Here is a 15444-nt window from a genome sequence, read left to right as displayed (position 1 = left end):
GAACTTGTAAATACAAAAGGCAGAGGACGAACCTACTGCATTTGCGCCCTCAGCGCTACAACCCAACACCAACCAACGACCCTCTCCGCAAGCCTCGCCCTACCTGCCCAAAGGCGCCTGCGCGTTGGAAAACCTCGCCCTTGGAGTCACCTGTTGGTTCGTCACGCCCACCTCATATTGCGCATGCGTAGTGCGCGCCTTACGGGCCGCGGAGTCACGTGTGAGGGCGTGAGCAGTCTCCCGCAGAGTCGCTTCCTGTCACGGCAGCAGCTGTACCCGCTGCCACTGCGGCCGCCCGGGGGCCGCGGGAGCCCTAGGCGAAGCCGGGTGGATAAGGCCCGGGCAGGTTTTGGATCCGCCGCGAGGTATGCAGCGTACCTGCCCCTCGGCGAGGGGAGATACCGGGCGGCGGGGGAGATGGAGGCCTGGGGCCGGGCAGGGCTGTGCGTCCTGCCGCGACGGAGTGGGGTCCCTCGGCTTCGCCTCCCCTGCGGCTTCCGCTATCCGCTTCTCTCCAGAATCTGGGCCCAACACCGACGGCCCTACCCGTTGCCCCGGAGCCGCAGACTCGGCATGTCTGACTGACCTCGTCTCTTCCCCAAGTTCGCTCGCTCCGTGCCCCCCGCTCAGGTGACGGCCCGCCATTCACCTAAGTCAGTGAACTCTGACGCTTGGCGTTACCCTGAGCGCCCCATCCCGTGCGCCTACATCCAGTTAACCTCGGAGCCCTGTTGATTTTACTCTCTGACGGTGGAATCCATCCGCTTCTCTGCCTCCCGTGCTCCCTTTGCTCACCTCTTTTGCGGGAACGTTGCGAGATGTTCTGTACCGAGAAGGCTTCCAGCCTCCATTCTCCTCCTACCCCTTCCCCTCTTTCGCCAGCGGGAGTTTCTGAGTCGTTGACCTGGTCCCTTCACGTCCACTGCCCTCAGGATAATGCTAAACGTCCTTTAGGCGTAAAGGTTTTTCTGTTTTGCCCCCTGTAGAGATTACAAGCTTCGCTTGTGCCATTTCTTGTCTCACACTTTATGCCCCAGTAATCCCAGGTCTTCAGCTTTCTTGTGGAGACCACACTGTTTCTCACCTTAGAACCAGTGTCAGGTTGTTCCCTCTTTTTGGAATTCCATACCCCTTCCTTACCTCCAACTTTTTCATGAGGCAGCACAAGCATCACTTTCTCTAAGATGCCTTTTCTGTCTGTGCTGGATAATTGGCCACTCCTGGGGATCCCGGTTCCCTGGAGCTACCCTGTGCGGTTTTTGTCCACTGAAGAGGCTGTCCCCACCATGTAAATGTTCTTTGAGGGTTGAGACATGTCAGATTCATTCCTGCTCTCCCAGTGCCCAGCACAGATTTTCACATACTCCTGTGAAAGGTTGTGAGATCTCTGAATCAGAATGCTGAGTCAGATTTCTCTAGAGCAGAATGTCTATTAGGACTTTGTGTGGTGATGAAAATGTTCAGTGTTTGTGCTGGCCAGTGGTAGCCACCAGCTGAGGAGCTGGACTTTAAATTTTATTTAATTAATTTAAAGTTAAAAGCCATAGATGGCTATCATGTTTGGCACAGTTTTAGAGCCTTTTGGAATCCCACCCAGCTTGTACCAGCCCTGTTCCTGAATCTACTTTCCTATGCCACTCCCCCTCACTCAACCTCTTGGGTTTAATCCAAATTGGTCAATCAGTTCAGTAAGTTTTACTGTGTGTCCACACTCCCCGCTTAAACCCATTAACAGGTGGGTCCCATCCCTTCCATCTCCCATATTGCTTGCTTCATTGCTATGATTCCAGAGTTAGTATTTCATCCTTTGGTGTTAAACATTGCCTTTTTTCTCTGAGAGTTTACTATAACCACACCTTACCACAAGGTTGCAGTATTGGAGGTGGGGCTTATAGGCTGCTCCAGTCTGAGTCTCTTCCTCTCCCCACCAGACAGGTGTCTAGGCTGTCGAGATGCCAGGGCCAAGACCTCGGAAAGGCCCTCAGGCCAGTGGTCAGGGTGTGGCAGCTGCAAAGCAGGTATGGACACACACAGCCTCCTTCACTTCTCAGCCTGAGGTTGGGGGTGGGGGTGGGGGGTGGTCTCTAGACAGCTTGGGCAAACGGGGTCACCTGTTTGACTTCCCCATTAGTGCAGAGACTTTGAGCAGTTCCTCCTACAGTTGGCAGAGACCCTGTGACTAGCCCCTGCCACCCACCTGTGGGAGATGAGGCCTGAACTCTTTTGTGTTTCAACCCAGGCATCCTCCTGCCATGGCCATCTCCCTATGAGTGATCTGGAGGATTCAGGAACCACCAAATTTAGGGTGTTCTGATGGGGTGTCAGCACTGTTATGGGTTTCTCATTTACTGCCATGATTTTGCTTGCTAGCCAAGGATACCAGGGCTTGAGGACTGTGCCTGGAGAGTTTTGCTGCTTAGGGACACAGGGCTGTGGCCCAGGTGGGAGACAGAAGTCTATTCTCTAATCTGCTTCCTTTATTTCTTCTGGGTCCAAGTCCTGAAACTTCTTAGTCCATTCTTAATGTCTTAAAAGAGGCGAGTAAGGGAGGTTGTGGGATAAAGAGCATACACTGAAGTCATAAGACCTTTATTTTTAAATTCTAGGTCTGCCACTTACAAGGCTGTCTCAGTTTCATCTGAACTTGGAGATAAAAATAGGACTGCCTTTTCCTAGAGTAGTCAAATTCATAGAGACAGAAAGTAGAATGGTAATGGACAGGGGGAGGGGGAAGAGGAGAGTTGTTTAATAAGATGAAAAGAGTTCTGTAGATGGATGATGGTGATGGTAGCCCAACAGTGTGAATGGGCTTCATGCCACTCAACTGTACGCTTGAAAATGGTGAAGGTGAGAGGCACCTGGCTGGCTCAGTCAGTGGAGCAGGTAGCTCTTGATCTCAGGATCCTGAGTTCAAGCCCCATGTTGGGTGTAAAGCTTTAAAAAAAATGGTTAAGATGATAATTTGTATGTTAGATATGTTTTACCGCAATTAAAATAAAATAGGACCTACTTCTCAGGATTGTGAGAATTAATGAAAATAATTATATAGAGTGCTAAGTACAGTGCCTGGCATCTAGTGCTATTATGTTGTGAGTAATAATAATGGCAGTGTAGTCTTACTGGGTTCTTTATAGTCACCAGGGAGATAATTGTTCCAAAGGCTAATGTTTCAGGCCTCAGTTTCCCTATTTGCACATTGGGCTTCACACACAGTGAAGGAGTCACTGACTGCCTGAGACTGGCCCTGGGGTTGGGCCTCATTGTATGGTTCCTAAGAACCCTTCTCTGCTCTCAGCTGGGGCTCTTTGTGGAATTCAGCCCAGAGGACATGCTGCTGGGGATGGAGGAAACTGAAGATGATGGGGACCTGGAGGCTGAACTACTGGCCCTCACAGGGGAAGCAGGGGTCACTGACAAGAAGCCAGCACCCAAGGGGCAGGGTGAGTTTGTGTCATTGGGCTGGCTCAGTGCTGGGACCAGATGGGTTCAGGCAGGTAGAGAGGTTCTCTCCTCACAACTGGCAGGAACCCATTAGATATCCTGGTCCTTCTGATATCCATTCTTGTGCAGCATTCCCGCCAAGAGGCCATCTTCCCCTGTGTGAAGGGAAGCTCACTCCTCTTACTGCCCCCCTCCCCATTGTGGACAATCAGCAGTCTGATTCTCTGACTCAGGTCTCTGTCTTAGATGTAGCCAGGGCCCAGTATAGAGGAGGGGCTCAGCATGGACTGCATTGGGCACATAATAAATTCACAGAAATTGTGTCAAATGTGTAAGTAAAAGATTAGATGAGCCTGGGTTTGAGTCATCGCTCTGCCCCTTACTAGGATTGCACTGTTAGGAAGATTATCTTTGGTTTTATTATCAGTTCATTCTTTAAAATGGAGATCATATTATTTATCTTGCATAATTGTTGTGAAGCTTCAGTGGATGTTAAAAATCTTACATATGTGAAAGGTGTGGTTGGGGGAATGGATGGACATGTCTATGAATAACTACAACACAAAAATGCCAAGAAGGGAACAACTTATTGCTTGTTGGAGGAGCCAGGAAGCTTTCCCAGCTGAGGGTCTTTTGAGCTGGGTCACAAAGGAAGAGCAGGAATTTTCCAGGTGGGACTTTAGCTGTGGAAGGGAAGGAAGATTTCTACCTGGGTGTGTCTTGCTGTCACAGTGAATTGAAGACACTCCTCGTGGACTTTTTCTGAGTTGCCCTGAGCTTCTGTAACCCTCTTCCCTCAGCCCCCCTGCCTATGGCCCACATCGAGAAGTTGGCTGCAGACTGTATGCGGGATGTGGAGGAGGAGGAGGAGGAAGAGGAGGAGGAGGAGGAAGGGCTGGAGGACGATGCAGACTTGCTGGTGCGTCTGCCAGGCTTGTGTCTGAGGGCTCTGTGGTCAAACCTGTGGAGGAGGCCTGGGGTTTGTCTCGTGTGTTCTGAGGTTGAGTGAGTGCCTTGCTCTTTTGGGGCCCATTTTCCCAACTACACTGTGAGACTAATCCCCTTTGGTGTGTGGTCTGAACTATGCATTTGGGGATTTTTAGATTTGTAGTGTTTACTGTTTTTAAGGCTCTCCTTGGTCAGATTAATGGTAAAAAGGACTTTTAGGCACAGTGACTGATATTGGGAAATATCGCTGTGGGGAAAAGGCCCTTTATTCTTATATCCTATCATGTATATGGCTATGAGGCTTCCAAGCTCCTGAGACTTTTGTCTCCCCAGACTGAGCTGCAGGAGGTCCTGGGTGAAGGTGAGGAGGCTGGGCCACTGGATGGTGATAAGACAGCCAGCCCAGGTGTCTCTGAGGAAGAGAAGGGACAGGAAAACATTGAACCTCCAGGACAGACAGCTCTACTAACAGCTTCAGTCTCAGCAGCTCAGGTAGGTTCTGGAGGGATCTTGTGTGCCTTTGATGCCCCTACATGTCTGTGTATAACATGCATGTAGCGTGGTTTGCATAGGAAGGCTGCAATAACCCCTCCCAGGGCCCTCCAGCAGCTGCCCCAAGCAGAGACAAAGCCTGAGAAACTGCTTGGTGGCTGGCCAGCCTCAAAGGCCTCTCTGTTCTCCCAAACCACCCCCTACAGCCATTTCCTGGCTTCCACAGACTGTCCAGGCCTCTGTGTTTGCCTCTGACACAGACTCTCTGGCCTCTCCAGTGAGTCTTTGCCTCGTAGCTTGAGGCTTTTAGGCTCTTCCTTCTCCTTGAATCCAAGAGCTCCATTTTCTGGGGCAGCTTCCTTGCAGGGAGGGAGCAGCAGGGGCCTAGCTGGCCCTGGAGTGGCCATGCCCTGAACTGAAGTATCTACAGGCTGGAGGGCCTCGGGGACTGCAGGCTCTGCTGGAGGATCGGATCCACAACTACCGGGAGGCTGCAGCCAGTGCCAAGGAGGCAGGTGAAGCAGCCAAAGCCAGGCGCTGTGAACGTGGCCTAAAGGTGGGTTGGGCCTTGTCAGAGAGCAGGGCTGCGTGGAGTGGGGCAGAGGACAGTGGGTGAAACAAGAGGGGAGGCGCTTCCCCTCTGGCTTGTGGAGGTGAAGGATTCCTGGCCTGTCTTCAAGCAGGGTTCAGGCTAAGATGGCTGGCTGGATTTCTGGGTTCTCTCTCTCAGACTCTGGAGTCCCAACTGGCTGCTGTGAGGAAAGGCAGGAAGATCAGTGAGGATGAGATTCCACCTCCAGTGGCTTTGGGCAAGAAACAGCTGGCCGCCCAGGAAACAGCTGACAGGAACCCTGAGGCAGATGCCCCAGCTCCCTTCATGATGGAGCCAGGTATCTGGAGACCTTTAGGTTCTATCCTAGTTTCGAGTCAGAGCCCATGGCCCACCTCCCCATCCTGCCACACTGTCCATTGTCATCAGATGCACCTTCTCTGAAAGGTTCTCAGGCCAGCCAGATCTGTAGGCAGTAGGCACTGGGAACCCATGGTATGTACCTTCTTTGACCCTCATGCCCCGTCTTTGGCCTTTTTGTTTCTTAATAGACAACCCCTGCCAACCTGAGACAAGCCTCTTGGGCAGTCCTGGCATTTCTGCCCCATCTGATTCAGACCCAAACCCACAGGCCCTGTTGTCAGCCCGACAGAGAGAGTATAAATTGGCTGCCCTGAATGCCAAGCGGGCTGGAGACTTAGACCATGCCCGAGAGCTCATGAGGATTGGGAAGGTATGATGTCTGAATCAGAGGCCCTGTATTCAAGCCTTTGTTTCACATAGGGGGCCACAGTGACCTGGAGTAAGTCTGGTCGGGGGCAGGGAGGGAGGGGAGGAGGTTTCAGCCCAGAGTTTACCCTGGTTTTATGCCCACATCTGCTTTTCCTATTATAGAGATTTGGTGCAGTTCTGGAGGCCCTGGAGAAGGGGCAGCCTGTGGACCTGAGTGCCATACCCCCGGCACCTGAGGGTCAGTATGGAGCCAGTGGGGTGGGGCCTGCTCAGGGTGAGGTTGGGGGGAAATTTCAGGTCTGGGGCTGCCCAGGGACCCCCATCTACACCTCTACTCTGTGTCCCCAGACCTGAAGCCCCTCTCACAGGCTTCCAAGGCCCTCACAGCACCCTCAGTTGTACCCCCAGCAGTGGAGCGAGTGCAGCCAGTGATGGCCCCTGACACTCCAGCAGCCCCAGGTAGGATGGGATGGTGGGACTGTGGAGTGGGGGACCTGGAGAGAGGCAGCAGAACTGACACCATCTCCTGTATCCTTTCAAGTGGTCCCTGCTGAGCCACAGACAGTGCTGGATGCCCTGCAGCAGAGACTGAACAAGTACCGTGAGGCAGGCATCCAGGCCCGGGGCAGTGGGGATGAGCGCAAGGCCCGGATGCATGAGCGCATTGCCAAGGTGGGCCCACAGCTGCACAACCCCTGCCCCATGTCAGCCTTCTGTTGCTGCAGTTAGTCTTGGTCTTTGAGTCTCCATCTATCTGTCTCTCTTTCTGGACTTCCTACTGCCTCTGGGGTCTTTTTCCTTCTAGGACTGCTTTCAGTCTTCCTCTCCCTGTGTGGAGCCTGTAGACTGCAGCCCACTGTAAGTTCTCCCTTCCTTCCCTTGCAGCAATATCAAGATGCCATTCGAGCACACCGGGCAGGACGGAGAGTTGACTTTGCTGAGTTACCTGTTCCTCCAGGTGAGTGGGGCTTGGCCTAGGGGCTTTTTGAGGAGGTCTCTGAGCAAGAAAGGGGGAAGGGGAAATGATTTCTCCTGTATCTGCCTCTACTCTGTGGGAGCCACCTCTCCCAGACATGGCCAGGAAGACCCAGCCAAGGCCCACAACAGCCTGTGCTTCCCCAAGGCTACCTATCCTCTCCCAGCTGTCTTTTCTTCCACAGGATTCCCCCCCATTCCTGGCCTGGAGCCCATTGTGGGCACTGATGGGGATGTAGTGGCAGCTACTTTAGCAGCTGCCCAGAAACTGGCTTCCTCGGAGGATACAGCCCCAGCAGAGGAAAATGAGGATGAGGATGAGGTTTGGCTCAGGGCCTGGGACTTCCAGGGGCTGGTGGGGGGAAACCCCAGATGAGGGGTAAACCCAGACCCTGTTGTTATCCATACTAACAAGCCCGGGGAGGTAGGTATGCTTTCTTTTGCTTTACAGAGAAAAAACTTAGCCAAGGGTACCCAGCTAGGGGTTAGCAGAGCTAGATTCAAACCAGGTCTAACTCCAGAGCCCTGGTTCAGTCCACATAACCCTGTAAGTTAGTGCAGCCTTAGGAGGAGAGCCTGGGTGGGGAACAGATTCTGTGTGACAGCTTCCCGGGAACCTGCAGGATAAGCTCCCAGCCCAGGCCCCAGTGGCCAAGAAGCCAGCACAGCCTGTGGTCCCTTCATTCCGTGCCCTGGCAGAGACCAAGGCCTCGAGTTCTAAGGAATCATTGAGTCCCTCTGGTGAGTTGGGGAGAAGAGGGATGGAAGAGTGAAGACTGTAGTGAGGGACAGGCATGATTCTAACCATTATCCCTTGCCCTTCAGTGCGCGAGCAGCTGGCATTGCTAGAGGCACGGAAACTGCAATACCAACGGGCAGCCCTGCAGGCCAAGCGCAGCCAGGACCTGGAGCAGGCCAAAGCCCATCTGCGGGTAGCCAAATGCCTTGAAGCTCAGATCACCCAGGTACGACGAGCTGGCCGACCTGTGGACTTCTCCAAGGTGAGTTTCACTTGTTTAAGCAGCTGGACTTCTCAGGCAGAGGAGGCATTGGCAGGCTTGACAGGCAGGGCGGTGATGCGATGCAGATAGGATGCAGACAGAAAGAGCTTGTTGCTTATGCTGCTCTACCCCATTGCCCGAAGAGAGACCAGGGAAGGCCAGGCGGGCTGCCTGTGGTCAGAGATGACGAGGCATGGCAAGGCTAATGGAAAGCAGAGCAAAGCTTGGGATAGAATGGGGAGGCAATGAGTTCCCATCACTGGAGGTTAGTAGAAACTGGAGAAACATTTAGTTTTGCTTCTGCATTTGTTAGGCTCAGTAGAGGAATAATCTGATTCTTGGGGCCCCTGAGGGGCCTTGTGACCTGAGCAGGTCCCTTCACCCTTGACGGATGAGGAGGGTGACTTCATCCTCATTCACCATGAGGACCTGCGACTCTCCCAGAAGGCTGAGGAAGTATATGCCCAGCTACAAAAAATGCTTCTGGAGCAACATGAGGTCAGTGGACTGCTGGTCTGTCTTCCCCTTTCAGTGCCCACAGCATCCTTTGGGTAAAGTTATGGGGCCCAGATCAAATAGGCCTGGATTCAAATTCTAGCTCTTCCACTTACTGGTTGTGTGACAATGGGTAAAGTACTTTATAGACGGGAGGAAGAAAGTTTCAAGGGAGATGGATATAGATGTATATTTTTGTATGTGTATATCTATCTGAACTGCTGCCTTTAAGTCTGCTTGTGAAGTGATGTTTCTATTAGGTTTTGAAGGAAAAATAGGAGTTTGCTAAGTGAATTTTGGGGAATGGCTATCCTCAGGAAAGGAATGGCTATCCTCAGGAAAGGAAACAACAAAAACTTAGGCAGAAGAGTCTGATGGAACTTGGGAACAGTGGCCTTGGATATGGTAGGTGTTGGGAGAAGGAGGGGTGAGGCTACAGAAGAAGGTTGGGACTTTCAGAAGTCAGGCTTCAAATGCCAACCTAGATGTTCCACTGTGGGCTCTGCAGTCACTCTGGGCCCTTATTTTTAGAAGTGCCTGCTGTTCTCCAAGCAGTTCATGCACCAGGGCAATGTGGCCGAGACTACCCGGTAAGTGCAAGGCCTCGGGCTGGGGCTTATTGGGTGGGAAGGAGAAAGTGAGCCCTACAGTGCTGACATGCCCACCCATCCCTGTCAGGTTTGAGAAACTCGCTCAGGACCGTAAGAAGCAGCTTGAGATCCTGCAGCTGGCCCAGGCTCAGGGCCTTGACCCTCCCGGCCACCACTTTGAGTTGAAGACATTCCAGACTGTGAGGTGCCAAAGCCTAAGGGAAACAGTGGCTCCATGCAGGGATAGGACAAGGGACTGGAGACTTAGGCCCCTATAGTGAGGCTTCCCAGGCTTGGCCTGGCCATAGGCGCTGAGGTTGGGAGGAGTGGGCTTAGCTACCTGCCTGTGAGAAGCTCAGAGCTGGGTGGTGGCTGTGGAAGGAACTCTGGACTGGAGGTCATATAGGTCTGAGATCTATCTGTATACCAGCTCTGCCACCGTTAGCCCAGACAATCTTTGCTTCCCTGGGCTTACTCTCCTGACCACTTCTCCACTGGGCAGGCAAACAGGCACTGGAAGAGAGGACCTTTTCCTACCACCTGCTTCACTTTGTGCTTTCTCCTTGTTTCTTGGCTGTAGGATCTTCTCAGAACTCAACAGCACAGAAATGCATCTGATCATTGTCCGGGGAATGAACCTCCCAGCCCCTTCAGGTAGCCCAAGAGCCACCTTTACTTCAGACTGTTGCCCAGACACTTCACCCCCGGTCAATATAGAGAGGCATTGGCTCATCCTCCATATCAAGCACTAGGCTCCGTGGTACTTCTTCTGACCCTGACTCTCATTTCTCCTTCATAGGAGTGACTCCTGATGACTTGGATGCTTTTGTGCGGTTTGAGTTCCACTACCCTAACTCGGTGAGGTTCAGGGAGAGGTAGGATCCCCTGACACCCATCTTCCATCCAGGACCCTGTGCACAATTTCTCTGCATTCCCTGGGAGGTCTGGCTACAGGGAGCGGTTTGAAGACCCTTGGATGCATTCTTCACAGGGGGAAGTCACTTCCCTCAACATTTAGCCTAGAGTTCTTTGCCCTATACAGCTGTTTTTTCAAGCTATCCTTACCTCTCCCATCTTACTGCTCTAGGACCAGGCTCAAAAAAGCAAAACAGCTGTGGTGAAGAACACAAACTCTCCAGGTGAGGACCACTTTCTCTTCTCTCTCATTCTCTGATATGTGTGCAGCATTTTTTTTTTTCAGAGTGCTTTCAGATCTGTTCTCTTAGCTGGTTTACTCTACTTGGGAGATAAAAGTAGTTGGGGAAACTGAGGCTCAGAGAGGTAGAGGGACTTGCCTAGGGCCCCATAGCAAGGAGGTGGTGGAAATGGGAGTTGAATCCCATTTTGGTATAATCTGTGTCTAATAAGACTACAAAAATTGTCCGAGTGGACTTTCAAGGCCAGGACCTAGATGCTCTACCACCCTCTGATGCAGTCCCTTTGAATTGCTGGCAGAGAGAGGGGAGGCCAACTCTGGACCTCTGTTTCCACTTTCTCAGGAAATCCCTGGGAGCCCACGCCACTTCTTGTCTTCTCCCATTGCAGAATTTGATCAGCTCTTCAAACTAAACATCAACCGAAACCACCGGGGCTTCAGGAGGGTGATCCAAAGCAAAGGAATCAAGTTTGAAATCTTCCACAAAGGGTGAGGCCCTTGTCAGGTACATTGCCAAGATGGGCTGGGTGGAAGGAAGGGCTTCTGTTGCTGCCCCTATTGCTATTCAGTCTTCCTGCATTGGGCACAGCCGGCTCATTCCTGCCTTCCCTGCTTTTCCCAGTCCAATACCCTGCTGATTCTTGGTTCCCCAGATCCTTCTTCAGAAGTGACAAGCTGGTTGGCACAGCCCACCTGAAGCTGGAGCGGCTGGAGAATGAGTGTGAGATCAGAGAGATTGTGGAGGTAGGATGGGCAAACCAGACGACTTGGCAAATACCCTACATTCACTGAACATCCACTCCCTACTGTAGGTTTTTTGTGCCCATTAATGAAAAAATATCCACAAATGCGCTGTAGATTAGGTGCTATTCCTGTTTCACAAATGAAGAGATTCAGAGGATCTGAGAAAATTTCATAGCATCACAAGAAGCAGTGATACTCTTTCCACAATACTCTGAGTCATCTAAGCTCCCAGGTATGGTGGCTCTTGAGGGGTCTGATCATTGCTGTCAACTTGGCATACATAAATTCCTAGGTTTTCGGGGGCAGAGTTGTGGGTGGGGCAGTTGTCTAGCCATCATGAAGAAGTGGAATAGGCTCTGGACATAAAGCTGATGAGGTAGTTCCAGATTGGGGGCCCACAAGAATGCAGCTAGTCTGTGTTTAGGAATTGGCTCCAGACAGCTCCTTAAACTTGTATGAACTTACATGAATTTCATAGGCAGGGACTCTGAGAGCTTGTCTATGACAAGCTATGTCTATGACAAGCTTGTCTATGTCCAGTGACAAGGGTGTTCCGTAAGCACAAATATTGTGTTCCTGGCAGACCTCAGCCCAGATCCTTGCTGATGCATTTGTAGGCCAGGGCTTTTCCCTCTACAGTGTGCCTGCCCTCACTCCCTGCCTGCTTTGGGGGGGCCCGGTGGGGGGATGTTCTTAAGCCAGGTCTGCTCTGTGTTTGCCCAACTACAGGCAGACTTCTTGAGCCTGTAGTCCTGCTTTGTACTCTAGCAGCCCAGGCTCCTACTTGGAAGGAAGGGAGCAGTGTGATGGGTGGAAAGGAACTCTTGGCCTGGGTTCTAGTCCTGACCTTGCCACACGGTGGTTTCGTAGCCTTACCATTCACTACTTTCTGAGCCATCTGTGAAGTATGGGTTTGGGCTTAGTGGTTTTCAGGCTATAGCATGAAGCCAGAGCATTTTTTCCAGGAACTGTGAGGAAACTGAGTGGGCAGAGCTCTGGGTTTCTTGTCTCTTTAGAGCATTGACACTTCTTTGGATTTCCATGTTAGTTTTTATAAGACTTAACCTAAAACCACCAAAAAGCAGGAGGGCAGCATTGTCATGGAGACTCTTGTGTTGACACTGAAGGACAGTTGAGCTCCTTTCTTTCCTGTGAGCATAGGGAGCGGTCTGCTCCCAGCCCCTGGCCCATCTCACTTACCGTCTCCCTCTGTGGTCCTCACAGGTCCTGGATGGAAGGAAGCCCACTGGGGGCAAGCTGGAGGTGAAAGTGAGGCTGCGGGAGCCTCTGAGTGGCCAGGATGTACAGATGGTCACTGAGAACTGGCTGGTCCTGGAGCCCAGAGGCCTATAAGGTGGGCATCCATCTAAGTCCTCAAACTTCTGCCCTCAGAGATCCTTCCAGTACCCCCCTCCTATCTGTGGAGAAGACGTAGGAATTTCTCATCTGTGAAGACAACTAGGAGGCAAAACTGTTGGGTAGGGCTTGGGCTGAGTTTCTCATGATCCTCAAGAGAACTGGGAAGGGAAGTTAACCTTCCCAGGTCTGTCGCAGGAAATCTTTTCTAAACTGTTAGCACATTCACTGCGGTTTAGACTTACTGTGTATGCTTTGTGCCCTTGTGCAGGAGATTGTCAGTACTGGGAGAGGAGTCAGGCCAGCAACTGTGTGCAGGAGCATACTTTTCTCAGCTCTGCTGGCTACAGAAGCCTTTGTACATAGGAAGATGCTGCTACTCAAGCACCAAAGATCTGTTAAGTATGTGCATTACTGACACACAGCAAGGTCTTTCCTGTTGCTGGCCCCTCCCTGGACCTCCACAAAAGCAGGCTGGATTCCAGGATTCCCCTCCCCCCTTCCCTTGCCTCCCCCTCCCGCTGAGAGAAGGCAAGGATAGCCTCATCGCTCTGTGACTGAGTCTTACAGCCCCTTAACCCGTTTGGCAACTGTGTGGAGCTTACCACAGCCTCCAGTTGCAACGTTTCTGGATGTGCCTTTAAAAGATCTAACTAAGGGATGGGAGAACTTGAGGGTGATCGGGAAACCCCCTGCCTAGGGTGCAGGCAGGGTTCCGTGACTCCTGCTTAGTCAGTGGCAGCCTATCCCACATGACTCCGTTTACCCCAGCTGTGCCTGTGCCTTGGTTCCTGACTGCTGCTGCACTCGCCTCCCTGCTTCCCAGAGCTTCAGTGGAGGAGGAGGGAATGTGTGGTGGGAAATAAGGGTGAGGTTGGATCTCGGGTTTGGTCCATGCATTTAAGACTAAATGACTGTTAACTAGAAGAAAAAAAAATAATATATATATATATATATACACACACACATATACATATATGTATGTAATTTTACGTAGCCGTTTTTATTTAAGAAACTAGATCTAATTCATTATAGGGGTTTTACACTCTATATGAAGAGTGATCATCAAAGTCCTAAATAAAAGCCCTGTTCCCTGTCACTTTTAAAGCAGGAGTGGCAGTAACATTTGTTAATTGACAGAAACTGCTGCTATGGCTTCCTCTTTTGAGAGAGGGCAAGGGGAAGCCTTGTGTCTTCCGAGGATCAGTGAGAAGAATCCCTTAGTTCCTTCCTAAGAGATCCTCCTTTGGCTTTTTCTGAATGGATGGAGACGATGGAGGGATTTGTAAATTACAATAGATTTAATATTCAAAACTGCAATATTCTGCATTTCTTAGAAATAAACTTTAATATCTTATCCCCCCCCCCCACCCTTTTTTGAAGCATTAACTTAGGTTCAACAAAGCATTCCTCAAGATTTTTTAAAGGCTACGAGTGAAGCAAATACATTCAGCTTACTGGTCACTATAGTATTGCATAAGCACAGCTCAGGGATTGAGCTTTTATGTGTCTTTTCCCAGGATAGGGCTGGACCATGCTTCCTGCCCTTAAGAGTAGAGCTGTTAGTGGATAACAGGAATGACAAGACTGTTTTCTAAAAGCTTTCTGGCCAGTCTTACTTACCTATGTGTGAACTACCAACATTTCCACAGATGTGAGATTTAACCCTTCATTGCAATCCTATCTGTGTGTCAAACAAGCAGTAATCTAGAATGAAAAAGGATTGTTGGGCTTCTTAAGGTGACCTAGAGCAAAGAGGGGTGGTCAGGAGGGTTCCTGACCCAACCTAGTCTTCCCCTAAGGGTTTGCACCCAACATGGTGCTTACTAAGAGGGCCACATGGACAGCTGTGGCTATTTATCCTCAAAGGTTTCAACAACCAGCCCTAGGAATTTCTGAACCCAGGCCTGTGCTAGAAATGTCCTATTCCAATGTGATAGGAAGTTTTCTGTGCCTCAAGGATTTCCCTTCACAACCTGTTCTACTTCAGTCTGTTTCATTACCCTTTGCTTTTGGAAAACAGAACCTCCAGGCTAAGGAAGGCAAGACAAAGCCGCCCATTGGACTTGGAAACTGAGATTCTTAAAAGGCCTTTGTTGCAGCCAAGGCATGCAGGGGTCACTGGTAGTGGGAGGAGCCTACTCCGCCTCCTGGTCCCAAGATTTGTCCTAATGTAACAACCAAACATCAGAGATCAGTGATTCCTGGGCATTTGGGAACCAGCACAACCCAAATAGCTTTACATTTTAAATTCTTTTATCTAGCGCAAGACATGCTTTCTTCAGAATTACTGAAATGAACAAAATATGGAATAAAATATTTTTTTAGAAATTTATCTTATTAAAGGGCAAAAATATTTTGTGACTTTAACATTACTTCCCTTTCTTACAGCACCATTGTGAAACCTGCATTATTACTTCTAAATTCTGAGCATGTTTTCTAAATGTTTCTGGGCAGCTCCTAAAAGATTTTGTCCCTTAAGTAAAAGTAGTTCCTTTTAGGATGAAACTGTGGGGCTGAGACTGGTAGAGCCAGGAAGCTTGCACCTGGTCCAGTGCCATCACAGACAGATTCTTCCCTCTCAGGGCCTCAGATTCCCAAGCTCTAAACTGGGCATTATCATTCCTGCTCTATTCTTTGGCCCTTCTGGCCACACATTCAGTCCCTAAAAATCTCATTACCATTATTATTAAAATAGCAACCACTACCACAAACATGTTATAGAAACAGTGTTCACATTGCTTGATGACTGAAACACATTAGATGCAAAAATTATTCCCCAGTGGTTAGTTATGATAGAAGTAAATCCATTTTGAAATTTGGGGCCCACCAGCATTCAGGAACCACTGAATGGTTCCTGATGGATGATGGAAGACATTAGATGGGAACTTAGGGCAAAGTTTCTGTAGCCCTGGAGACCAGCAAGTGCTCAGAAAGTGTCAATAAAAATACATGGAGAAACTA

At 50.4% G+C, this 15444-nt stretch overlaps 1 protein-coding gene across 4 annotated transcripts; it reads left to right on the top strand.

Moving 5' to 3' along the window:
* The first annotated feature begins 249 nt into the window (after positions 1-249).
* Positions 250-15444, top strand: CC2D1B (coiled-coil and C2 domain containing 1B). Of its 4 annotated transcripts, none has more exons than XM_043574958.1 (25): positions 250-365; positions 1932-2018; positions 3296-3440; positions 4242-4360; positions 4723-4881; positions 5312-5437; positions 5612-5771; positions 5983-6164; positions 6326-6401; positions 6512-6622; positions 6705-6835; positions 7049-7121; positions 7324-7460; positions 7762-7879; positions 7964-8139; positions 8512-8637; positions 9166-9224; positions 9313-9429; positions 9805-9878; positions 10024-10082; positions 10312-10363; positions 10770-10869; positions 11034-11124; positions 12349-12478; positions 12752-15444. In XM_043574958.1, the coding sequence occupies exons 2-24, from the start codon at positions 1953-1955 to the stop codon at positions 12475-12477; spliced, it is 2586 nt and encodes an 861-aa protein (XP_043430893.1). In that variant the 5' UTR covers positions 250-365; positions 1932-1952; the 3' UTR covers position 12478; positions 12752-15444. The 4 variants fall into 4 exon arrangements, with proteins under 4 accessions (XP_043430893.1, XP_043430891.1, XP_043430894.1 ...); XM_043574956.1 differs by having other exon boundaries at positions 7744-7879; XM_043574957.1 differs by having other exon boundaries at positions 257-365; positions 1936-2018; positions 7744-7879.

The sequence above is a fragment of the Prionailurus bengalensis genome, chromosome C1, assembly GCF_016509475.1.
Source record: "Prionailurus bengalensis isolate Pbe53 chromosome C1, Fcat_Pben_1.1_paternal_pri, whole genome shotgun sequence".
Classification (NCBI taxonomy): domain Eukaryota; kingdom Metazoa; phylum Chordata; class Mammalia; order Carnivora; family Felidae; genus Prionailurus; species Prionailurus bengalensis.
The sequence above is the reverse complement of the archived record's forward strand: the minus strand, read 5'-3'. Positions and strand labels throughout refer to the sequence as shown.

Excerpts from the sequence above, each read along its gene's own strand:
- CC2D1B (XM_043574956.1), top strand. The coding sequence starts at position 1,953 with ATGCCAGGGCCAAGACCTCGGAAAGGCCCTCAGGCCAGTGGTCAGGGT. Across the intron at positions 3,441-4,241 it reads GCCAGCACCCAAGGGGCAGG|CCCCCCTGCCTATGGCCCAC; the intron begins GTGAGTTTGTGT and ends CTCTTCCCTCAG. Across the intron at positions 8,638-9,165 it reads TGCTTCTGGAGCAACATGAG|AAGTGCCTGCTGTTCTCCAA; the intron begins GTCAGTGGACTG and ends CCTTATTTTTAG.